This window comes from Scleropages formosus, chromosome 4, assembly GCF_900964775.1.
Source record: "Scleropages formosus chromosome 4, fSclFor1.1, whole genome shotgun sequence".
In the NCBI taxonomy this organism is placed as follows: domain Eukaryota; kingdom Metazoa; phylum Chordata; class Actinopteri; order Osteoglossiformes; family Osteoglossidae; genus Scleropages; species Scleropages formosus.
Window position 1 is genome coordinate 8,347,680 of NC_041809.1, and position 26,172 is coordinate 8,373,851.

A 26,172-nucleotide genomic window follows, 5' to 3' on the forward strand; every position below is an offset into this window, starting at 1 on the left:
ACGTTTTGTATTTTTATTTTCCATTTGCCTTTGTATTTAGCAATTAATGCTTTTCATTCAACTAATTTCTTTCATTTATCTGCCGTTCTAAATTTTATTTTGGGAAACCTTAATTAAGACGCATTGCTAAAATTGGTAATTGCTCATTTAATTTCATTTTTCATTTGATAATTCTTTTTTGAACGGGCATTTGAACTTATTGTTTTTAATTTGAACGATTCTTTTTCCAGTTTCATGTGGCAACCCAATTTCACCACAGATTCCACCTCCATATGAATATGAATGTGCATTATTTATCCTCCTGCGGGTTCAGGTGTGTTGCGCAGACTCTGGCCGCCAGCTGATCTCCAGAATGGGTATCCGGTGGCACGCTTCGTTTAACTGGCGTGCGTATCACGCAGCACACTTATTCCGCCGAGTCAGAGCGTGCAAGTGAAGGCCAGCGCAGAACCACTGTGGGGAAAATGGCAAATCTATTCTGGGTCCGCTCCCCCAACCCCATGTGTCCGACAGCGTCGCTTTTCAGGGGTTCTTCCCATGAAGCCACGATTAGAAGCTTGGATAGGTGGAAAAGACATGAGAGGGATGAATAACAGATAGGTTTGAATATGTAAACCATGGTGGGAACCCAGGGACCAGCTGTTTCCCCGAGGCCTACCTTCTTTTCATAGGAACTCCCTTGACTTCCAACAGACTGAAGCCAAAACACACAATAAATAAAATAAAACCAAAAATCCTGCTTTGGGGGCGCCTGATCCTAACTGCCTCCGTCGGTAACCTCTTGGAGTTCCTCGAAAAAGGCGCCTTTCATATCGCAACAAATGACCTCATATCAAACTTGCTTGCGGTGCCGCGATAGCAAGTTTTATGTGTCCACTGCTGACTTAATTAATTTTGACTGGAGCCGTGCAAATTACTGAGTAGCCCGTTTATCGGATTTCTCCCATTAACGCAGAAAACGAGATATAATCTCTGTCGGGGCGTAAGATTAGAACCTGCTAATTATTTCTAAAATTTAACGGGAAATGAGTTTTCAGGCTTAGCGGAAATGTCTTCCCTTCTGGCACCAGAAGCAGGTAGAAAACGGAGTCTTGTAGAAACCGATCTTTAAAAATCTTTCAAATTGTTGACCTGCTTTGCATTTTGGAATTCTTGTTCGTTTCAAAGGCTCCTGACACATCGGTTATTTAAGGAATCGAAGCCCAGCGGTTAAGCATTTAAAGATGGGAACACACAATAGTCAGTCACAATGAACACATCATGCATATTTTGTCTCCCAGTATGAAACTCAAAGCATCTGTAATTTAGCCTAAGCCAAACTGCTTCTGCTGGCTTCGGTTACATTATCTTCATGCATGCAGCACCATTACTGGGCATAACAAACAAAATCAGGAGAGGAACGTATTAATTTATGCTTGTAACTGTACCCAAGTATAGATACCACACACAGTTTTTGTCAGTGATGAGAAACTTACCAGTGCCTGAATAGTGAGCGCCATTAATTCAGTTTTAATAAAACAAAGAATTTACCTCTGGCAAATATCGAACAGTAGTAAATGATTTATCTCTTAAACTGATTAAATTTCCAACACCGCTGTGGCGGTCCCTTTAGTTCATCCTACTTTACGCAGCATGTATTTCTAATGCTGGCAAAGACTGCAGAAAGCATTCTGCGTGTCACCAGTGCTGTGCCACGTCATGCACATCACGCACATACTGTAAATTACCTGGCCTGCGTAACTGCCATAGCAGTTTTGATTTTCTCCCCAACAGCATGGCTTTGCCATTTAGTCAATACATGTTTGAATAGCGTTCCTGAATCATTGATGATATCCCAATGTTTTACGGTGCCTAATGTAATAAACACTCTAGGAATGGTTCTAGAATCTATGGACAGATTTGTTTTTACTTGCAGCAATAAGACAATTGTCCTCAATGCTTTGCTGGAAATGGCAATAAAGTCTAGATCTATGGCTCTTGATTGTTTTTTTTTTTTTCCCTAGGCTTTCACTTGCATGTTAATTTAGTTTTCTTCATGAGTTTTAATAACATCTCACTCTTATTTCAGTGGCCCCATACATCTGACACTGGGTAAATTAATAATTTTTTTTTCCCTTATCTAAGATATAAAGATCCACATTGTTTCAAATGACAGATTATTATTACTATTATTATTATTTTTATTATTCTTATAATTATTATAATATAGTATTATTATAATATTTAATTATAATAAGTATTATAATATAATATAATATTATATAATAATAATAATAATAATAATAATAATAATAATAATAATAATAATAATAACATAAGAAAATAAGTGAAATAACTGGAAAGGCTCCATAGAGATATGGTTTTAAGATACAGCAAAACCATGAATATTTCACACTTTTGATAGAAATTTAATTTCTGCCAAAACCAAAACTAACCACACACACACACACACACACACACACACACACATTTTCAGAACCGCTTGTCCCATACGGGGTCACGGGGAACCGGAGCCCAACCCGGCAACTCAGGGTGTAAGGCTGGAGGAGGAGGGGATACACCCAGGACGGGACGCCAGTCCGTCGCAGGGCACCCCAAGCGGGACTCGAACCCCAGACCCACCGGAGAGCAGGACTGTGGTCCAACCCACTGCGCCACCACGCCCCCTCCATTGAATAAATAATCAACAAAATATTTCAGTTTGTTCTGTGATTGTTGTACTAGTTATAGTTGCACTGGCTTTGCCAGTGAACACTACAGTCTAACAGTGTAACATATCATTGGTGTGTATGAAGAAAGCAAAAATCAAGTTAAACACAATAATATGACAACAGTGCAACAGTCATCTGTTAAGTAGGTCTCCAAGCTGTTGGAAAAACATAAAAAATCTAGAGGCTGATTTGTCATATGCCTTCTCTTGACTTGAGGATCTATTTAAAGAAACTGTTCTCCTGCTGTTTTTACTGGATTTTCACAAATTTAATCTTGGAATAGCAGGTACATTTTGTGCAAAGAGCCAAAGCAGCAAAACCTCCCTTGGTGTGTTTTTTGTCACTGTCAAGGTGAAGGGAAGATCCTTGCTGAGCTGAGCAACTTCCTCTCGGGACCCCATGGTGGGATGGTCTAGAGGGGTGAGCTGGCGCCTGATGCACACTGAAATCTGAGGCATCCAGCACTTTTTAAATGCTCTTATTCTTCCTTTCCACTTTGCTTTGTGTTCAAAGATCCAAGGAATCTGTTGTGCTAAACACATTTTTATTATAGGCTCTATGGCCAATAGCCAATGACTGTCTTTTAATGATGGACAAATACATTTACATAATGCCAGCACTTCATCAAACAAAAAAAAGTGTTTAATTAACACTCTTCCTGCTCTAATGAACAGAGAAGGAGCTATTAGACAGAACTGATGCTTGCTTTTTACCCCTAACATGTTGAAAAAGAATACCCCAGGTTCACACTTACCTATTTTATATTTCCCCATTACCTTGAGGTTTCCAGGCCAAGTGATTAGATATTTTATGAAAACTCAGTGCTGTGGGTTATGCGGACTCTCATAATCTCTCTTCAATCCATCTGTTCTTAAAAAATGTTGCTCAATAAGTATTGCAAATAAGTCATTGCAAAATGGTTTTGGCCATTATTAATGTGGGAACAAATAAAATATTAAACAAGGATTAAATTAACTGGATGTGCTCTCCTATGAACTGTGCTGTGCTATATGTGTGTGTGAGTGTGTGTGTGCGTGTGTGAATATGTAACCCTGCCACCATGTGAGACGCGCAAGGACGCATCAGTAACGCATCCAATGGTCCATCTTTGCCATCCCAACTATCTGAAATGGGAACAATTAAAACGAAAACGAAAGTGCAGGATTAAAAATACCGCGACTTCTAAGTTTCCTTTGGCAATGAATGAGCGCATGCGGTGTCACTCCGGTAGAAAAAAAAAAAAAAACATATATATATATATATATATATATATATATATATATGAGCATTCACAAAAGTGTCACATTGTCCACAAAGCAAAGGTAATAAAGAAGAAGCTGCGCAGGAGGAGCGACACTTGACAGTAACTGGAGCAGACAGCACGAACCCTTCCACAAATTGTGGTATAGCGAGTAATTATGATATAATAAGGACTCTCATCTCTAAATGCTATTGGGGGGTCCGGGACGGGGGGGCGGTGAAAATCCTCGGAAATGCCCAGCAATTCAATTGCGCGCACCATTCCAGCGCTCCGGAAAATGAGGTAAACACACGGTACCTGTCATCCCCTTCCTCCCGCAGGCATTTCGATACAAAAGTGAACGGCTCGCGCTACAAACGCGCTGAGATTGATGAGCAAACCGAGCCGCAGCATCTTACCTTCGGCCAGAAGGCGCATCGCGTGCACGAAGGAAGGGTCCAGGCTGTCTTTCTCGGCCATCAGCTCCGGTAGGTATTTGTCTTGATCCATGACAGGTCTCCTCTCCTTTCCAGGTGAGACGGCAAGGGGAGAAAACACAAAAGTGGCGGGTGTGTGAACTCGAACCTCTGTGCTTCTCCCTCCCCCCGTTTAGCGATGTTTCTCCACAGAAGAGGAAAACAGGGGGGGAAAAAAAAAAAACACCCGTGAAGAGCGACAGGGATCGGAGAGCGGCGCCGCTGCGTATGAGAATTCAGAACTCGGAGCCCATCGCCTCTCCCGCTCGCGGGCGACTCTGCGCTCTGCTCTCCACACCTTACCTACCGGAGCGCCCCGCCCCCTCCGTCGCCTGATTGGTGCGATCGCCCCAAGAGCCGCTTTCGAGCCACCAATAGGCGCCGCGCAGTTGCGACGCCGACATCGAGATGACACGCCCCACCTTCCTTCCCCCGCCCCTTTTCCCGGTCGCTGGCCGTGGTGCTGAACGTCTCTTTCCACGTGGAGGTGGACAGAAAAGCGACACAAGTGCGCGCAAATCCCATCACACCTGTCAAAAAAATCATTTGACAAACCCAGCGTTCATACTTTATTTCCCCCCACACTTTTTAACATACTGTAGATACGCCTATGAAAGTACAAGCAGCAGGTGTTGCAATCATCGAGGCTGTTGTCTTCCATCCCTAAGGTCACTGATTCGAATTCCTTTCCTTTCATTATACCCTTGACTAATGTTCTTAGTCCCAAATTGATGCAGGAAATTTACATTTACGTTTATATTTATTCAGTGGCAGACACTTTTCTCCAGAGCGACATATATCTAGAAAATACAATGTGTGCATTACATTAGCTAGACATTACAGTAAGAATACCGCGCTGTAAAAATAGGGAAAACCTTAGAAGTTTTGCAACTCTAACATCGAAATTTATCTTGGACAGAGGTGTCAAAAAATAATAAGTAACAAATCTGTGGAAATGGTCATAAAACATCATTGACATTATGCCCATGCAGACAAATGTGTCTTCTGAGGAAACTTTAAGAATTTCCACTGCTACCTCATCATTAGACCTAGCATTTTAGGGCAGAAATGTTATATTATTTGTATTTTCCTGTCCTCGCTGTGGCTCCAACTCTGGTTGTGCAGGAAGCTTGATTCAGTAGGAGGGTGAATGCTAATCAATGGATTTGTTGCAAGCTTTGGCTTTGCCAGGGTGGATTAGACAGTGGTGACAGCGTATTCAAGAAGCACACACATGCGAGCGTACACTGCTCACGGACAGCTTGCGTCTAATTAATGACTGAATGGATTACAGACCTCTTGGCAAACATCTGCAGCCTGTGCTGTACATACGTACAGGCTGGCATGTGTTTGATTCAACTATTCTCCTTCTATCTTTACCATGATCATTAACACTGGTGTCTTGTAATTCCAGAATAGAGAGAAGAGTAGGACACTATGGACACCCAAGGATTCAAGTAGAGGGGAGAATATTCTGGAAGTGCTCTGTTTATGCAATTGCTAAGAGTCGATATTGACTCAATGGCACCTAACAACAAAAAATACTATACCGTTGGTATATGTTTATATTATATCTATGCTGTTGCAGCCTTGATGGTTTAATATTTACAGTGTTATGAGGAAATGAAGAAATATGAGCTACTTTCATATAGCAGTACAGCCCCATAATGTACAGAGGAGCTCTGAAGGAGATCTTAAATTTGACAGGAAGGACAATAGCAGTGATTCTAGCAACTCCGTCATGTACTAATTCATTAGCCAGTTCCTGATTCCATGTAAAATTGTAGTAAATATCCTAGATCATATGCAGTACTGCTCCTTCCTGTATTTTTTGTGATATGCTAGTTACCAAAGTTTGGCCGAACACGGGAAACATGGTAAGCAATCTATTTGCCATTTCTCTGCTCTCCTTTAGCTAATCACTATGCAAGAGAAAGCCACGTAACATCACTTTTTCATTTCCAGATGATAAATCAGAGAATCTGTAGAGAGATCTTCTGCATAATATATTAATATTACAATATTTTTTTTCAGATTTTCTTAATAGAATTATGAATTATGAATGTATCCATCAATCCATTCTGCATTTGCAGGTGAAGATAAAGGTGTTTCATGTGGCTTCAGATACAGTGTGGCTATTTTGTTTTGTTCGTCTTGATTCGCCCTGCACTGCCTTCTGGGACATTAGATACCCAATAAATATTCTTCTTAAAGTATATTTTGACCCAAAGTGTGCCATACAAGTTAAGGCACTGATTTTCAAAGGCATTAGATTTTGCTACAAATTCAGTTCCAGGAAAATTTTAATATATTACCAAGACTTACAGTATATCACTAATAAACAAATGTCCTGGTAATATATATTTTAGAAGGACATTTTGCTGGAGCAAAATTTTGATATGTTTATACTAAAATTCAATTTTCTGTAATAAGAAATGCAAGTTTATAGTTCAATGGAACCGTCACAATTTCATTAAGCACAAACATTTTAATACAGCTTGTCTATTGAATTCTAACACAACCTGCATTGTTTTTGCTGATTATTTTATTGGCAGAGTGATAAAATAGTCTAAACAGGGCAGTTTTATAGGAAATTATAAAATTTAAGTCATTGCCTTCAGTTTGCAATTATGGTTTAAACCATGAGTTAAAAGAGTTGTCTAATGCAATGCGCATCATTAATATTTATGTTTTTAAACAACCGTTTACCTGCCCTTTTCCTGATAGCTTTTTCTTTACCTTGCATGCATACTTTTTGTGAGCATCATGTGCTTGGTAGAGCTATTAGTAAAACGACCAGGGTCAAATCCCTACCCCGTTGTAATACCACCCAGCAAGCTATTTACAATGCATTGTATCAAGAAAAATGACATATAAAGGAGCAAATAATAGTGAATAGCTTAGTATACAGGCCTGGCATTTTAATTCTCCTTGTCCTTGTACATAGATATTAGCTGGTTAATATCAGCGGTTAATAACAATACACCATAAGGAAATGACTTTTCACACAAATTTACTGGTTCACTTTGTTATATCACTTTGTTCAGAGGTGTTAATTCAGATCAATAAAAAAGAGATTCATTTTATAGTTAAGAAGTCATTCATATACAGCCAAAGTCTTGATTCCTTACAAAGTCCATTCATATGTCAAATGCCCAACCTGTTTTCAAGTGTAACAGTTAGTCATCCATGCTAGAAGTGAGCGGTTCCTTGGACACACTACTCCTGTTGCCTACGAGACATTATCTGAGAGCTGATAATGGGAAAGGTTCAAGACAACCATGTTTTAGCACCATTAGTAAAAAAAAAAGATCTTGGTATATAAAAGAATGCTTTCCCTGAAGGCAGACCAACCCAAAGGTCTCTATATGTGAAGCCATGAAAGACAGTTGCTGAAAAGATCAACCAGGGCTGAGAATGAACATGGGAATGTAAGAAATGCTCAGTGGATTTCTGAACATTGATTTAAGTATTTTCACCCCCCGACCCCAGTTCACAAATCACATCCTCTGAACATGTGATCTAAGACATGAAGCATATTATTAACCAGAGATCAATTCAGCTTATGATATTATTATTATTATTATTGGCAGTAACAGTAGCAGTAGTATTTATTTATTTATTTTATTCACCTCAAGGCAAAGACCTGTAGTCCAAATTGAGAGCAGATGTTAAACTCAAGGTGTCTGAAGATGTCATAGAAAGAGGTGGGTCTTCAAGAAGTGCTGGGGAACCAGGAGAGAGGATGTGTGATCCTTCCCATATCAAAAAAGTTCTTTTTTTCAAAGTGCCTCCTCTGGTGTTTATATATACACATATGAAATTCATATGATTCACACAAAGGCTGTGGCAGCTGCAGCATTTCCTTTATCCTTCTACTTATTTTTCAGTTCATGCTTTTATGGATTAAGCCTTTTTCATATTTCACTTACTGGAAAGCAAAAAAAAAAAACAGATTCCACCAATGGCTATGTAGTCTTACATTTACATCATCTTTCATTTTTCATATAAGATAAACTCACGTGGAGCAAAGTAACCCTCAGCCTCCAACAAATCCACCAACTCCACCAACACTGCTTGAATTTTTGTTTTTATTTTTTCCATTTATTTGCCTTGAATAATCATAACACATGGATGGATTCTTGCAGCTCTCTAGTGGCCAAAGACAAAACTGCAAACATAGGAAGACGTTTCTTGCTGTCTTATTATTCTCATTTATTTTTTTTAATATATGCCACTTACTTTAAACAGAGTGGAGGGTATGGTGGCGCAGCAGGTTTGGCCAGGTCCTGCCCCATGCTGGGTCTGGGGTTCGATTCTCGCTGGGGGTGCCTTATGATGGACTGAGGTCCCGTCCTGGCTGTGTCCCCTCCCCCCCGAGCCTTGTGCCCTGTGTTGCCGGGTTAGGCTTCAGCTTGCTGCAGCCCCGCTTGGGACAAGCGGCTTCAGGTAGTGTGTGTACTTTAAACAGAGATGCTGGCAATTAAAACTCACAAAAGTAACGTTTCCTTGGTAACAAAGTTTGCAGCTGGTCCACTCTTGTCAAAGATGGGCACTTTTAATTAAAATTTAAAGTTCTGAATTCTTCTGACTTATTGCTTGTTAGCAATACGATGCCAAACAAGTGATATGAATGTGTGAATCTATGATTCAAAACCATGACGTGACACAGAATTTAATCACAGAATTTCTTGAACGCTTATAATTACATTAATAAAATAGTTCAGCTGCGATGAACATTGCTTTTACCGGGTATATGAAATGAAATGATTCATGCTCTTCTGAAACATATCCTACAGCCAGTTAAACTTTGCTGATCTCCAAATAAATGCCCTCAGGGTTTGCTGGTAATAATCTGTATCAAGGCTTTGCGTCAAAACGGGCTTTTTCTGCTCAGAACCCTTTCATTACAGTGTAGACACAAGCCCAGCTGCATAAGGCCATATTAAAAATTGACTTTATTATGACCTCCCTTTGGATTACAGGTTTCATTTGAAAATATAGGTAAACGGTTACACTCAACAGAAGCTATGAAAGAAAGTAACTGTTCTTCATCTTTTGGGAGGGAAAACATCGTGCATATATCATTTATGGAAGTCTGTGCCTTAATTAGACCTCTGTAAAAGATGGAAAAAAGAGCAGATAGTTCTATCAAAGGTTTTATGAGGCAGTGCATCTCGCAGTGGGCCAGCCAGGTTTCAGATGCTCTTGATCTCAGCCTCATGGCCAGAAAGATCTGGAGCTGCTCAAAGCAAACTGACTTTGTGCCTCAGAGCATGTTCCCTAACAAGATTCATGATTACAAGAACAGCTAAATGATGTGGAGCATGGAAAAAAAACGCACCCTGCGGTATAACGGCGCCGGGTGCCGGGGGGAGGTGCTGCGTGACCCTAACTAAATGAGTTTGTCGTCTTTCGTAATTTCAGCGGCTCAGTGGGTACGGATTGGGATGTGGGGAAACTTTCGAATCCTCGGCGGACGGGGGGGGGGCTCGTATCACTTCCCCTCGTGGCGGATTTACAACTTAAGTGCGTATCCGGGCCTGGCGTGAACGTAACAAACAAGGAGATGATGGATTTGTTATTTTAGCTGAGACCAAGAATGTGGAAATGCAATAGCCCTCAGTGTGAATTATTAACCAAGCCTGTTTAGTGGAGGAAAGGGGATATTAAGACTTGGTCAATTTGGGAACAAATGTTTCCCCTTGGCATCTTATTTTTTGCATCAAAGCCCTGGCTGCCTCTTTAACCTTCTGTGTTCAATGCAGAACAGGTTCCTTATGACTCCAAATGGCATGTTGTTCTGCCTGGTCCATTGAAATGGGCATTAAGTCATACCGGGGTAGATAAATCAGCATCATCCATTATGGTGTGGTGGGAGTAATATTCTGCTTCACCTTCATTAGTAAAGTAACCAGGTTATAAAACCTCTCCTGTCATGGCATTTCCTAATGGGGGGAAAAAAAAAAACACGATGTGACTTCTTTTAGAAAAGCATATGCTGTTACCATGCTTATTTCAAACAGATATTCACACACAGGAGATTTTTATAAAAAGGAAATCAGAATTAAGCTTGAAAAGAGACAGCAACAACTTCTAAAGACATACACACAGAATATCTGGATGGAAAAGAGTTTAATTTAAGCATGTCACTGTTAGTAACACAGGTACAGCTGTAACAGAATGGTTGATGTAAAGCCTTTAGTTTGAGTTTCATGCCTTGTTACTGTATAAAATCCTATGGAAGTGAAGCTGAGAAGAGAGACTTCTATTCAGGGTGTTGGTGTACTAACTGAATTCTAGTTGCAGCTGGACACCTCAGTGATCACATCTGACTGACTGACTGAAATTGCTTGTCCCAAGCAGGGTCGCAGCGAACCGGAGCCTAACCCGGCAACACGGGGCACAAGGCTGGAGGGGGAGGGGACACACCCAGGACGGGATGCCACTCCATTGCAGGGCACTCCAAGCAGGACTCGAACCCCAGACCCACCAGGGAGCAGGACCCGGTGAAGCCCACCGCGGCCCCTGTGATCACATCTGAGCTTCCTAATATTGAAAAATGCATGTAACGTTGGTCAAGTGTTTTATGATGGCGCATGTTTAAAACATATGGCAACACAGCAGGAAGGTAGATCTCATTTCTATGGAAGCATGTGGTTCAACAACAAAAATCACAGATTAAATAACAGCAACAGTAGGCACTTCAGCCTGTGACATGGGCTGCCCGTGGTGTCTGAAAAACCGGGGGAATATGGTACAGTGATGCCAGCTTGTCTAACGAGTGACATTAACAGGGATGAAAGAGTCAACAGTCAAAATGTCATGACTGATGAAATGTCAGGCTGCATTATCTGTTTAGTTCACCCCCACTCAATGTGCCTGACATTTGAACACATCCTGAGATCCATTTTGCATGCTATTAAGGTTTCATAGAAACTATCAGAGAAAATGAGCCAAAAAATAAAAAAACGAAAAGGTGTTAAAATAAACTGGTTTGCTGCTCTAGGGAACTGAGTTAAATCCCCCAAATGCCAGAAATAAACTACACTCTTGCATTAATTTTGGTTATGGGTACAGGAGCCATATAACACTTTTGTACATGTAACCACATACTGTCTACAGTAATTGTTTGCAAAGAAGTGGGATTTTTTGGTTGATAGTATAGATCTATATCCACCCGTATTCATTAACCACTTGCCCTGATCAGGGCTGCTGGGGTCTTAAACGTATCGCAGAATCTCTGGGCAGAAAGCAGGGATACGCATCTATTCATCTAGCGGGTAATTTTCTCCAAAAGCAACTTGCAATGGTAAGGTACGTACAGTTATTTACCCATTTATACAGGTGGGTAATTTTACTGGGTCAATTTAGGGTACACATCTTGCTTAAGGCAGTAGGGCAGAGATTTGAACCAGCACCCTTTGGGTATGAAAGTAGCAGCAGCGTGAACCACTAATCTATCGGCTGCCCCTAAATATATGGTTCATTATAGTTTATTTGAATGTATATGGTTCACTCAGCAGGGGGTGCGGTGGTACTGCAGGTTTGGCTGGGGCCCGCTGTGTGGTGGGTCTGGGGTTCGAGTCCCACTTGGGGTGTCTTGCAGCGGATTGGCGTCCCATCTGGGTGTGTCCCTTCCAGCCTTGCGCCCTATGTTGCTGGGTTAGGCTCCGGTTCACCGCAACCCCGCTTGGGACAAGCAGTTATAGACAGTGTGTGTGATGGTTCACTTAGGTAGAAAAAACAGGGACAGTTTGTGCTGTAGTGGCTAGAGCTGTTACCTTCAGACCCAAAGGTTGCAAGTTTGATCCCCATTTCCGGCTGTAGTACCCCTGAGCAAGGAACTTACCATAAAATTGCTCCAGTAACATTACCCAGCTGTATAACTGGGTAAATAATTATAAGTAGACTAACATTGTAAGTCGCTTTGGAGAAAAGCGTCAGCTAAATGAATAAATGTAAAAAACCCTTTGCCACCGTGGCAAAAGATCTAATATGAACCTTACCATTGTACCCTTGCATGACTCCTGGATGCAACATGAAATGATCCATTAAAATATGCCCTGCAGCCATATGAATGAATATACAATATGTTGGTGCGGCGATAAGGACTAGCAAAGCACCAAAACAATAATAAAGCGTAGACTTCAACAAAGCCAGCTTTAAGCATGGACGTAACTGTCCTTGGCTCTGTCGCCCTGAGCTCAGTACCACCACTGGTATTTTGCAGATTACATCTGAAAACACTTGACGGCAATGCTCTGATGATGCATCAGTGTTAAAGCTGGTGTTGACCAAGGCCGATCCTGGTAATCCCTGTTATTGCTTCTGGCGGAGACAGTCAGCTTCGGCGGCCCCCTCTAAATGGCAGGCTTGCAACATCTAGACAAGACAATGGCATTTCTGACATGAGAGTCCTAATTAAACCCGTCAGAGTGTTTAACAAATGCCTTCGGCGAGATCAAAAAAGCGAACGTATTAAGACGCAGATTTATGAGTGATTAAAAACAGCACCAACCTGCAATTACTGTGTTTCACACATTAAAATTCATTACAATATTTCCATTTCAGTATGTTATGTGTTAATGCACTGTCAGAAAGTTTAACTTTTCAGTGTAGCGGAATGGAAGAAATTATATAGCACACAATTTTTTTTTAATAAGACTTGACTTATAAGGAAAACATTTTTTAAGCAGAAATGGTTTAACCCTCGGTGAGAACTGTTGAAGATTTAATTTTGCATTTCAGAGGACAATAAAAAACAGTAATGCAAGCAGCAATCCTCTAAAGCGACATCAATATGGGCTATTTAAGTGAAAACAATGGTATTATGGATGGGGGCAAACGGTGAATGCGCACATATACAGGTGCAATTTTACAGAAGTTTCAGTGGCAGGCTTCATAATAGCAAGTGCGAGACTTAAGATTGATATTTTCTCTGTCCATAAAACTAAATTAAGTTGTGCAATCATTCAGGAGAAAGGATTAAATGTAATCAGGCTTTTAAAGTGTGATTTGTGAGATACTAAAATTGGAATATAACTCAATAAGATGTTGCTTATGCGGCCATGATAAAGGAAGGGATAGTATTGTAGGGCCTCTTCCGCTCCAGTCATAAAAAGAGATTATGCATATTGATTAGCGGAGCAATCGTATCGGCCTGTTTTACTTTACTTGGCTAAATGATCTATAGGCCACATAAAGTTAGTGAGAATCACTGTCATAGTTAATCAAGAAGTAGGTGTAAGATATATAGCCTGGGGTGCACAGCCAATCCATCTCCCCCGGTTGATGAATGCAGGTTTAAGCTTGTAAGGGCCGGACCAATGCTGCTGGACTGTATTTTGAAATCATCTGATGCTGGCGATATGGGGGGGGGGGGTGGGGAGGGGCATTGTGGGTCATATTTCTTTTTATTCTTTTATTGTTCCTCTGTTGCGATATAGCTGTTAACATAATATTCTTCTTTTGTTATTTTAAGTCCTCTGTTGAACACCGGAGCAATAAATCTCTGCTCCAAGACCAGTCTCATGGGTGGCTGCTGTTGCATGCTGGGAAAACGCTCATTGATTTGCGTGGGATTTTTTGGCCTGTTTCTATTTTTCATTCAAATCATATCAGCAGCAAAAAAAAAAAAACCAAATAAAACAAATAAAAACATTGAAGCTATGATACAAACCATTATTAAACCCAACCTCATGTTTTATTCAGGTGAAAAGCATGCGACAGCAAATTAAACAAACCCCAAAAAGATGAATGGCTGGTATCAATGCTTAGCAATTATTTTTAATCCTACCCTCCCAAATAAAAAAAAAAAAAAGAAATGAATAAATAAATAAATAGATAAGCCTGTATAATCAATTGCAAAGAAGTGCAACAAAGAAAAGTTAATGGATATTTTGTTAAGAATCCGTGGAATTGATTGTGGGGCGCAAATGATTCTGAGGTGCAAATGAGTTTGAAGGAGGAGAATAACACATAGCACATATCTACTCGTACATCACCTTGTCTTTGTGCGCCAAGACCTGCAGCTGAATGCCGCTGAATGCTGGTGAGGGAACACTGCAGAGGAAATGTGTATGCAGTCATTCTTAGAAGAACAGAACACCTCCCACCAACATCCATACACACACACACACACACACCCGACTTGTGTTACCAGCCTCATTAGCAGGAACCACAACTAAATAAAGAATCCATATCTTAAGTGTGTGACCTCCCAGACGTCTTCTTAAATGCATAAGAAGTGTTTGGATCAATAAACGAGGCCTTACCAGGAGAAATACAAAGCTTTAATACATCGCTATCCCACCGAGATTTCCCCACCACAGACCCCCAGGACGGAGGAGCTCGGCTCTTTCCAATCATCTCCTTACAGCCCCCACCGCGCCGCTTTCCCCAAGAAGCTCTCAGTTTTCCATCAACGGCGGAGCTCTGGGAACCAACTTCCCCTCGACTTAGGCTGAATTTTACCTGGGGAAAGAGAGGAATTTTCTAGAAGTATTTTATTTCTCAAACATCAGCAGTGCATGGATGAGGGGTGTTGCCATTAGCAGTAAAGGGCCGTTTTCAATACTTATCTGTCTAATAATAATAATAATAATAATAATAATAATAATAATAATAATAATAATAAATTGAATGTGTGCAGATATTTTAACTGTATTGTTTATGAAATACATTAATATAACAAAATCAAGCCAAGACAAGGACTGATTAGGCCAGCAGTGATTAACTGTTTTATCTAATAAATAATGAACAACAAAAAGCGCTATTAGGTTACTGCAGCCTACACTTCCTGGTTGTACTGTAATCATAAACCCGCCACGCGCTTCTTCTTATTGACATTCGTCAACGTAAAACCTAAAGTGAGACTGCGCCTTTAAATGGCGTATAGATGTTTTCCACCATTTAACTTCCGGCTGGCACGCGGGACGGCTCGGCTACTCGCCTCAGTTCGCGGGCCGCGGTGACGCGAGCGGGGTTGTGTCGCTTCGGCTTGTGAGTAGAGTTACGGTGGGAAAGAAAAGAATAAATTCCGCAGTGTTGACTTCTTCTGAACATCAGAGCATCATTTTAAATTGTATTTCAAAATTGTTTTCATTCATGTCAATTTGCGGCTGTTGCCGTTTGTATTTAAATATTTTTAATAACTAAGCGTTTTTCTGTCACGACGTGACTGATAGTCTCTGAGGCGCTTTTTTACTTTCAAAAAGGTTTGTACTCGTAGGAACGTACAACGGACACTGAATGATTCACACTGAGTAGTTAAATACACGTTCACTTTGAAACACTGGGTGAAAATGATCTAGTTTTTGGAGCTTGTCTGAGCCTTTTCTTTTTTATTATTCTGGTTTAACTTTATGAACACAGCCAAGACTAAGGGAGCTGTCCAGAGCTCACCGCCTCTTCCTTTACGGAAATTAACTGCAAAACTGCTCATTTTCCCACCACGTCGCTGGGTCATATTTGCGTAAACAAATCGCATACAGGTGGGTGTTCCTTAACCTGCTTCGCAGTATGGTTATGGTGTCCTGTGGGGTGCTGTGTGTTAACACTTGTTGTGTGATTGTGTGCTTGGTGTTTCAGGGCAGCCATGGCATGGAGCCCACCATCGTGGTGCATGGTGGTGCGTGGGCCGTCCCCGACAGTCTGGCCGAGGCGAGCGTGGCTGGGGTGAAGGCGGCGGCCCGGGACGGCTTTGCCATCCTGAAGATTGGTGGAAGTGCTCTGGATGCCGTGGAGTTGGCTGAGAGAGCCCTGGAAGACGACCTGGCGGCATTTGATGCAGGTGTTTGAGGGTGAAGATTTCTTGCTTACCTTTCAGGTTCTTACCATATTGTTAGTATGGCTGGCATGGTACAGCAAGTAGCGCTGCTGTCTCAGGTGCTGCAAGAGGACGTGGGTTCAATCCCCACTCAGTCTGTGTGGAGTTTGCATGTCCTCCCCGTGTCTGCGTGGGTTTTCTCCAGGTGCTCCGGTTTCCTCCCACAGCCTAAAGACATGCTGTTCAGGTTCCCCCATAGTGTGTGTGACACAGAGGGACTGTGTTCCACTGATGTATGGATGAGTGACCCATTGTAAGTAGTGTATCTAGCAATGTAAGTCACCTTGGTAAATAAGGTCTGTGGGCTGATAACGCTACACGGAGTTAATTGGAAGTCGCGAGAAAAGCATCTGCTGAATTCGTGTTTTTTTTTTTTTTTTTTTTCTCAGCTTTAATCTGATGGACAGAAGCCATTCAGGTCTATAAGCTCTCTCAAGGGTTCAACATCATGGCCCTTCCAAGGAGCTGATCTGGTGCCCTTCAGATGTAACATTAAAGACCAAAAATTTTCCATTACCTTTTGCCCTTCTTATCAAGGTATAGCAAGTATATGGGCATCGGGTAGCATAGTGATCAGATCCACCTCCTTCTGTTCAGCAGACTGAAGACCCAAGTCTGAATCTCTGCTTCTGCTGTTGTCCCTCTGTTACCCTGAATTGATGCAGTAAAAATTTCCCAACTGTCTAAGTGGCTAAATAATTTTAAGTATCTTAGTTAACAAACCTTGCATTGTATGTCACCATGGGCAAAGGCATTAGCTACATGTAAACAGTAACAGTAACATCTAACACTGAAGTTTTGGTGCAACTCAGGGAAGTCTTCATGTATTGGTTCTGTGTTTGAAAGCTTGTTTTTTTCATACAAGTTGTCCTTCGATTTAAGAGTACAGCTCAGTAAAATGTAATAAGCACCTGCGATTTCCAGTTTTATAGTTATTCATTTATACTGTTGCCAAATTTTAGTTTGAAAATGTCTTCCTTTAATTACCATAGGCTTTATAGCAGGTCTTTTTGCACAAATGGTTCTGTGTACATATGATGAGTTTACATGGGCTTCTCTTTTGTAGCTCGAATTGCATCTGCGAGTCGAAACGGAGAGGTTCCAGCTACCATGAATCAGGCCTAGGGGCTTCATGGTGAGGCTGTATTTCATTTTGCACTCCTCCCGTGCTACTTTAACGATTGCCTTGAAAGCGGTGAGACGTTTCAGATAATCATCGGATTACAGGGGCAAAACAAGACACTTCATTAACGCGCTGGGCTTGTCGGGATCCATCTCGGCTGTGACGGTTAGCTGCCACGGCGGGTGAAACGGCAGAACTGCACGGAGCCTTAGGCGCACCAGATGGCCCAGCAGCACTTCATTGACGATAATTTTATACACTGTGCACTCAGTGGTGGCCGCTGATCAATAGCCAGCTAATGCAATCCAGCTTCATGGGAAAAGTTGCTGAGGCACACTTGAATGTCCTCTGAGCTCCATGTAGTGTAATGTGCATATTTATGACTACTGAGACAGGCTGCAAAAGGACTGGGCAAAGGAAACATACATTATGAATATATTGTAATAAGTATAGGAAGCAATGTAGACAGTACATTTGTTCATTATTCAAAATGTTTTATAATATGAATGGAGAGACCTTTTAAAAATCTTTTCCATTTTAAACTGCTTGTTTCAACCAGGGTTCTGATTGTCCAGAGCCTATCCCAGAGGCCTGGAGCCTATCACAGCATTACCTGCTGTGCCATCCTATGTTAAAAAAAAAAAAAAAAAAAAATTACTTTCTGATATTTGCATTGGACATGTTATTTTAGTTAAAAGGTCTAAGACTGTTTTGTGGCTGAAGTCTTTCTAAAGAATATCAAAGCTTGAGTCCTTGATTCCATTCTGATTCTGGACTGGACTGAGTGTCACCTGAATAAATTGTTCAGTTCTGATACCTTACCTGGCCTAGGATGGTAGCTGACTGCTCTGACGATACCTGTGGTGCTTCCACAGGGTGTCGGTGAAAGTTGTTTCTTTAAGCACCAGTTATCAGCACTAGTCACCAGGGGTGCCTGGCTGGGAGCTTGCCCAGATCAGCAAGACATGTCTCCCATACCTGCCCCCCTGTCCTTCTTACCAGGCAAAGAGATTCATTTAATGAACTTGGCCATTAGCTCATCTTGCCATATAGTTGGCCTCACCTGGGGATTAGACTGCTCACATGAACCCCTTCTTCTACCCACAAAGCCCCTGTAATGGATACAAGTCTTGAGATAATCTGCATCCTCCCTACCCCTTCCTGACTGCTTCAGTGCGTCATTTCTTCTGAAAGCATCTGGAGTTCCACAGATCCCTGCGGTCACGACAGGAGACCACCTGTCTGCCAGATGTGTTTTGTCTTGAAATGGCTGTGATCCAGGACCAGTCCAGCCTTGCCAGGCAGCACATCGTCACTGTATCTCTGGCCAGTCGACCTTGCTTCTTCACTTGGCTGAGAGCATGAGCAGCTGTGCCATACCTTTATCTTGCTTCTTTAGCTTTGCATCCGAGTATGAAATATTGCCAAATGAAAGCTACAGGTCATTTGCAATTTGTATCTGGAAACAGCAGATGTTAGTAAGCAAAGCCTGAAATAATGAAAATATGGCAAAGGTTTATCCTCTAAGCATTATCTAAGTTTGCTGATAATTATCTAACCTTCCTGCAGGCATGCCATCCGTGTGTGATCTGGCCAAAGGTTGCAATGTATAGAAATGTACAGCCAGTGAATCTGTTCAAGTTGTGCTGTTTCTCTGGACTGCCTGGCAGGAATAGCAGGTGGAATGGATGCAAAGTGATGGCTGATGTTTTAAAGCTTGCACCTTGTCTCCATTAATTAGGATCTGGTGATTTTTCTTTTTTCTCCACCCCAAAATATCCAGCCCGAGAGCACAGCTCTAGGTATGAGATCTCGCCTTGCCAATTCTCTCTGGATTGCATCACAAGTTCCCCTGTGAGTCAAACATTTGATTTCCCGCCCTCCCCCAAGTGCGACTGCAAAGGCCATGTTCATGGAAATAAGGGCATACAAGGGAGGAGGTGGTGGATTTTTCAATGTGTGTGTGGTGGGGGGGTGCATAGACAGGCGGCTCTAGATCGAGGATGCCTGACCTTCTGGTGACCGGGGCTGTCTCACTGCAGGATGCGGCGCGGTCCTGAATACGGATGGGGAGGTGGAGCTGGATGGCAAGACGCTGGCTGCTGGAGCGGTGAGTTCTGTGAGGAACATCACCCACCCTGTGACACTGGCCCGTGCTGTGATGGAAAAGGTGTCCTGTTTTTGTCCTCAGATCTGCACTTTACTTTATACTCTGACAGAGATACCTTACAAAATTAAAAGCAGAACAGTATAACTTTGCATAATATTATTCATTAATTCTTGTAACAAGGGGAGAGATCCCCTCCAATGTTCAAGGAAGCTAATGTAATAATCCCTAGTATTTGTTTATAATTCCATTCAGTACTATTGCAAATATTTTTGATCCCTCCAAACCCTGAAAAGTAATATACCACTGTTATTTAATGTAAAATGTAATACTTTTATTAATACTCATTTAACAATCTTATGAAAGTGTTTTTCATACGGGAAAAATAGCTACTGATCTTTTGTTCTGAACACAAAACAAAATCACTTTTTTGTTGGTTTCTTCAGACTTTGAAAAAGTTTGCCTGAGGAAAAATTTGTGTACCAGAAAATGTCCTTTTAAATTTAAATGCATTTGTTCTTGATCAGTATTCAAGATGACATAAAGGTCAAGAATCAATAGAATCTTTAAACTGCTCCAGTTTGTGATTTTGTTATTGTGAGGTATTCATTCACAGATGCAGTGTCTAGGTTCTCCAGTTATGCAGTTTGTTTGAAAGAACTGCATGTTTGCACGTGAGAATACTAAAGTTTTTCAAGCTTAGCTGATATGATAAATGTCACTTAATATGTCAGTACCACCAGTTTCAAGTGCCCTTACTTTAGTCATGATAATACAACGTTGCCATTTAAAAAGCTGTGACATTTCTCCGATCGGTATAAAAGGATAATAAAAACATTTCTGTCAATAGTCCTCGAGAAGACCCAGATGTGAGATCAGTTATAATTTAGTGTGACTATTTGCCCACCATATCACACTGGTGGAATGCCCTAGGTGATAGTTCCTCACAGTTCTGGGTGATTCCATGAATCATTAAACCCCAGGGCGCTGATACGCCGACACACACTGTAAACCCTAGGATAACTTTCATATGTGTGCCCGGCAAGCCGGCCAGCTGCACCCTGTGTCAACCCAGACGCTCAGAGCAGCTGTTTGCAGCAAAGATGAATAAGTAAGCCAGGGAGGTCATACTGTAGTCTTCTGAGCTTGGAAATAAGATTGTGTGTGTGTGTGTGTGTATGTGTGTGTGTATGTATATATATATATATATATATATATATATATATATATATATATATAATTTCCCCCCCAGCTTCCTCCTGCAGTGCCTCTGTCTTTCTCCATTTCCTAAAGATTGGCATACAAACGACAGCTGCCTCCTGTGCATACATGGTAGAATCATAATATTTCTTTGGTATGAGGATAAAAAATGAGATGGTTCATTGCCCTGTGCACAAGTTTTGTAGATATAAGTGTGGGTTACAAAGCAACCGAAGCTTTATGTGTATGGGTTTTCGTTCATGTTCTTTATGTAATATTTGGATGCATAACAAGTTACGTACTGATAAGGGAGAAGAAAAAAAAAATCTTAACAGAAGACTTTGAGAGGAAAAAGTCTGTCCACTTAAAGCATTATTATGGTTGAATTTCCTCTTTAAACACTAAAGGTATAATTGTTTATATAGAATTGTACAGTTTTTTCATTGCTTGAAATTGCTTTTGAAGCAGTGCAATTTCCTGAATTAATATAACGATTTAAAATGTAATGGGTACAACAGCTCTCTAGCTCTTTTTGTACTGACCTTAAAAACAAAAAAAACAAAAAAAAAAATCTTTCATTGCAGATGGGATTATTGCTGTTCTGTAATGCTTGAACGAGTCATTTTAGCTCTTTAAAAAGGGAGGCAAGGGGAAATCAATGGTGGCTGATTTAAGGATTGATTTCAATCGGAGCCCTTTGAAATGGTGAAGATTGAAGTTTTGCAGTATGATTTTCTTCTTTGCACAGGGAAAGAAAGAACTAAGAGTAATGGAGATTGGGAGAATAACTATGAACCACATGTCTAAAAGGAACATAAGACATTTGATATCATGATAAAGTATAGGTGGGAAATGGAAAAGCATTTTTTTAATGTGTAGGATACTTTCATGATGGCAATTAATTGGATAAAATGGCAGTTGCATTCATATTGGTCTGCCCTTCATTGGTGAATGCAGTTAAGAAGTACGGTATGTAGACCGTGATGCTACCTGATTATTCTTTGGTTAAGAAAATGGGGATATTATTTGTGAATCAACTCAGATTTCTAATGTTGTAATCATATGGCTGTTTACCATAAAGAATTCATAATTGTGATTTAAGCTTGTATTCCCAAATACCTGAGTTTTTCTCTTAGAAGGGTAGTAGTTGGCCCCAGTGTAGGACAGAACCTCCTGTTTTGAAACACTATCCTCTCAGTTGAAGTGTAAAGTAAGAAAAAAAACTTCTTAATTACATTAAAAAATAAAAGATTACAAAAGCCCAACAATCCTCTCTGTTGAAGTGTAAAGTAGGGAAAAAAAACCTTCTTAATTATATTAAAAAATAGCAAAAGCTCCAGTTTTCTCCTGAAAGGAAAATCAGGTGTGTCTATAAAGGTGTTAGATAGAGGCATCAGTTCTATACTACTAAAGCCACCATGGAGATCACCTCCAAGAAACTAGTCAAACATGCTGTAAAGGATCAACAACACCCATTGAAGAACTTATGTCTGGGCTATGTCAATGAGAGGACGACCTTTGAGGAATTTCTGAATGGTATAGGACACAGCAACAGGTGGTAGCAAATTAAATTTAGATAAACCTTAACAGTTTTTAATATAGATTTTTTTTTTTAAAAGATACAATGTGGTGTTCCTTTAATTATGCTTTTTCTAAGATTGTTCAAATTTTATGTTGTGAAACAGTGTGCTATAAATTTCTTATACAATACAGTGCTTATAATACGTTTCTTATTGCTGTCTCGTATAACAAATTTGGTATTTTACAATTCGGAGCAGTGTTCATGAGCTACAAATAATCAGAAGAATAAAAATTTTATTAGTTACTTGTCGTAAGGAGGTTTTTCCCCCCTGGGGGGTTTTGTCTGGACCTTAGTTGGCCCAAGTGTGTCATTATCGAGGTTAAATTCCTCATTTGAACAAAAAAGCATTGTTTTTAAGAAAGGGTTGTAGAGATAAATGTTGAGAATGATAAAGAGCAGGAAAAAAAACTCTTTCCCGGGTATGATGAATGAACCTGGATTTTTGTATCCATTGTGTTTTAAATTAGGGGCATTGTTTCACTGTGAAATTCATTAGTGACCATGGTCCTTACCTTTTCAGTTTTTGTTTTTAGTAAAAATGCTCTGCTAAGGCTTGGCAGCTTCCCAGTTGCAGTCCCTATGGTGATGAAGGAGTCGCATGGGAGCTGTTTAACACGATCCTGAAAGTGTTCTTAGTCCACACTTTGTCACCCAGATGAAACAAGAGAAATGTCCAAATGCTGCAGAATTGATGATTCCAGGCACCTGTCTCAACCGCCCTGAAAGACCTTGGTCCAACTTTGGGCTGGCAGATCTGTTTAACAGCCGGGTATTAAAAATTCATCAGGCCTTGATCAATGCTGCGATCAAGCTTCACTGACCTCTTGTTCTTTCCTGTGATCTGAAATGTGCTTTTTCTGACAGAGAAAAATGACATTAATAACCACTTTAATATTTAAAAGTTCCTAAACTGAAAAAAAATGTCGAGCTTCAGTATACATTTATGCAGTCAAGAAATGTGGAAGAAAGCATTAAACGTTGCAGATTTTTTTTATGTGCAGTAAATGTTGTACTTCTCTTAAGCTGTATTTAAAAATAAAGATTTTTTTTTTTTTTTTTTTTTGCAGATTGGAAACACTGATATCAGAAAGGATGGAATTGATTGACAAATGATTTTCCTTATCCTCAAAGTCATGCTTTAGTCATTTGTCTATGAGCATCAAACCCCAAACCTGAACACTGTAGCAGTACCCATGCAGAAATGTACAGTCTGTGGACACTTTGAACTGCCAAACCTATACTGGCCACTGTATTTCAATTATGAAGTAGACAGAAGATATCCTTTTTATCTTGAGGTTCATGTATTTATAGATGTGGCTTAGATTTCTGTCGTTCATGTAAATATTTTATTTCCTGTGAAACCACACTAATATGAGAAGTTCATATTTATTCACCCAATGACAAAGAGGGAAGAGTGAAACCTGTTTCCCAGCCAGGACGCACCCCCTCCCCCCCCCGGGCAGTATTCCAGTATCCGGAGGTGATTTCTAATCCTCAATTACAATTCCTCTGCCGTCCATCGTCTGAAATGAAAACATTGGAGCAGATGGTGCCGGCAAGAGCAGGAGAGTAATAGAGAAGGAAAGCAGACTGATCCCACTGTGAAGGAAAAACAAAGGAAAATAAGCTGTTCTATCATGTCTGCTGGGGGTCAAAAAGTAAGTTACCTTTAATTGATTGATTTGGTCAAGTATGTAAAGTTTGGCTCTCTGTATGACTTTACAGTTAATGTAGGAAGGGAAATGGCAACAGCTGGAGAAAGTTTTCTTGAGGGGGGTCTTTATTTTTAGGTTCCCAAGCTCCTCTGAGAAACTGGTTCTTTAGTCACTTAGGGTTTAATTATCCTTTTTTTCCCCCTTAACAGCTTTCTTTACCATATTGGGAACCTTTTGGGTTTGTGCCAGATTGTCTGCTTTACTGTGAAGTGTCTTCTTTCTTCTCCATGTAATCCTAGTCTTCACTTTTTGCGGAACGAGTTTCCTCATTTGGCAGAAGTAGCAAGTGATCCAAGAAACGGATATTAAACGGTGAATTGGAATATCTAGTACTGCACTTTGATGACCTGAAGACACAGGCTTTTATGAGTTCTCTTGCTCTCATTAGGTGATGGTGTTTCACACAGGAACTCACACCACCTCCATGGATTTAACCACAAATGTGATTCAGAGGTTATGGCTCACGTTACCACGCATGTTGCAGGTTGTGGGGTAGATGGTGTGTCTCTTTAGCTGGGCTCATTAGATGCCTTAAAGGGGCCGTAAAGCAATGTAACTAATGCTTGGTTACCCTGTTTTCAGTGTGACTGCAGAGCCTCTCTGGATAATGGATAATGGTGTGTTTTCCAGCACCTGTCCTTTCCGCTTAATCCAAAGGCACTACAGCTTGGTACCAAATAACCTCCTTAACTGTTCTCAGCTTTTCATGTGTTGCTTTTAAATTTAAAACTTCTATCTTTAGGTTTGTGGTTTTTTTCTTTGAGTGTAAGCTTCTGGTTTTGAAGCATGAACATGAAGTGATGTGGAGCATGCTATGAAAAGGTCAAAATTTGTACATCAGCTATGTCTCATTATTGCATAGTTGAAGAATAGCAAATCATGTTAAGGATCTAAATGATCTTTTGAAAAATTGTTTTGAAAATGTCCCACAGGAAAAAAAAAAATCGTATCCAGAAATGTCTGCAATAAATGACTAACAAGTGATTTAAAAAAATTGTACTCCCTGTTTAGTGAAATGGTACCTCCTATTGCTTTATGATCATGTATTTGAACATTGCCTTGATTTTTCTGCATATTTTGCAAGTAAATTATTAATGTAGTGTTCAGCTTGTCTCTGTTTCCTGGTGTGTGCTATGGCACATGGACAGACTGACCACATCATGCTAACAGACAGGGGAGCCAGCCAGTTTGCAGAGAGCATTGGCATAACCACGGTGCCCACTGATGCTTTGATGACGGAGAGTGAAAGGAGAGAGTGGGAACATTACAAAAAGTATGCAGTTGGAGTGAAGGAGCTGTTTAATTCCCAGTGGTAAGTGCTTTAATATATTCTACAAGTTCTCATTTGATGAGTTGGTACTGCTAATTTCAGTGTTTTTCAGTAGATGTTGCAGCCTGGGAATGTAAAGGACATAGTCTTTCCCACTATATGGAGATAACTCACTACAGAAAAACCCTTCGTAGTGCAAACTTTCATAATTCTAAGGTGTAATTACCATAATTTTCTGAGCACCCACATTTATGCTAAAATATCACCATATCCTATTAAAATGGACGCTATTCATTTAATAAATGTTTTTTCATAATATAACTCTTTTCCCTTTGTTTGTTGCTCTGTGATACTTATTATTAATACTGTGCATGTCTCCCTGCGTTTTTTCAGCTCGTTCCAGGTTCCTACATATCGTATGCTTAAATGCTCACAAATAAAACACATCTACATATGACACAGGATTTATGTATTAATTTAGCCTTTAAAAGAAAAAAGGAAGTGGTAAAGACAAAAGCAATGTATGAAAGCAATGCAGTTTAATTCACGCTCATTGAACAAACTTTGTCTTGAAGTACCTGGGCTTGGATTCAATTTCCGCTCAGTCTGTGGGCACTTTGCATGAAAAGTGCTATTAAATAACACAGACACACACACACAGACTGAAACCGCGAGCCGGAGCCTAACCCGGCAACACAGAGCGCAAGGCTAGAGAGGGAGGGGACATACCCAGGATGGGACGGCAGTCCGTCACAAGGCACCCCAAGTGGGACTCAAACATTACGTTCTTTGTAATTGCAAATTTTTGTAAGACGAACGTTGATATCTCGGGATGGCTGTACTCTGTCCTCTTCAAATGGAATCCAGATTAGGCAAACAGTATCTAATAAATTAGTATAAAGTAATTGATTTAAAACC

At 40.5% G+C, this 26,172-nt stretch overlaps 2 protein-coding genes across 3 annotated transcripts in view; one reads left to right on the forward strand and one right to left on the reverse strand.

Moving 5' to 3' along the window:
* Nucleotides 1–4,688, reverse strand: part of khdrbs2 (KH domain containing, RNA binding, signal transduction associated 2) — a 93,777-nt gene extending 89,089 nt beyond the window's left edge. For both annotated transcript variants that reach the window (XM_018749410.2, XM_018749408.2), the window contains exon 1: nucleotides 4,371–4,688. In XM_018749410.2, coding sequence (XP_018604926.1) covers nucleotides 4,371–4,461 — 91 coding nt within the window. In that variant the 5' untranslated portion in view covers nucleotides 4,462–4,688. The remainder of the gene's footprint in view (nucleotides 1–4,370) is intronic.
* A 10,931-nt stretch (nucleotides 4,689–15,619) lies between these two features.
* LOC108932710 (isoaspartyl peptidase/L-asparaginase) overlaps nucleotides 15,620–26,172 on the forward strand; it is a 35,409-nt gene continuing 24,856 nt past the window's right edge. The window contains exons 1-4 of the mRNA XM_018749274.2: nucleotides 15,620–15,646; nucleotides 16,020–16,221; nucleotides 19,423–19,550; nucleotides 25,133–25,296. Coding sequence (XP_018604790.2) covers nucleotides 16,032–16,221; nucleotides 19,423–19,550; nucleotides 25,133–25,296 — 482 coding nt within the window. The 5' untranslated portion in view covers nucleotides 15,620–15,646; nucleotides 16,020–16,031. The remainder of the gene's footprint in view (nucleotides 15,647–16,019; nucleotides 16,222–19,422; nucleotides 19,551–25,132; nucleotides 25,297–26,172) is intronic.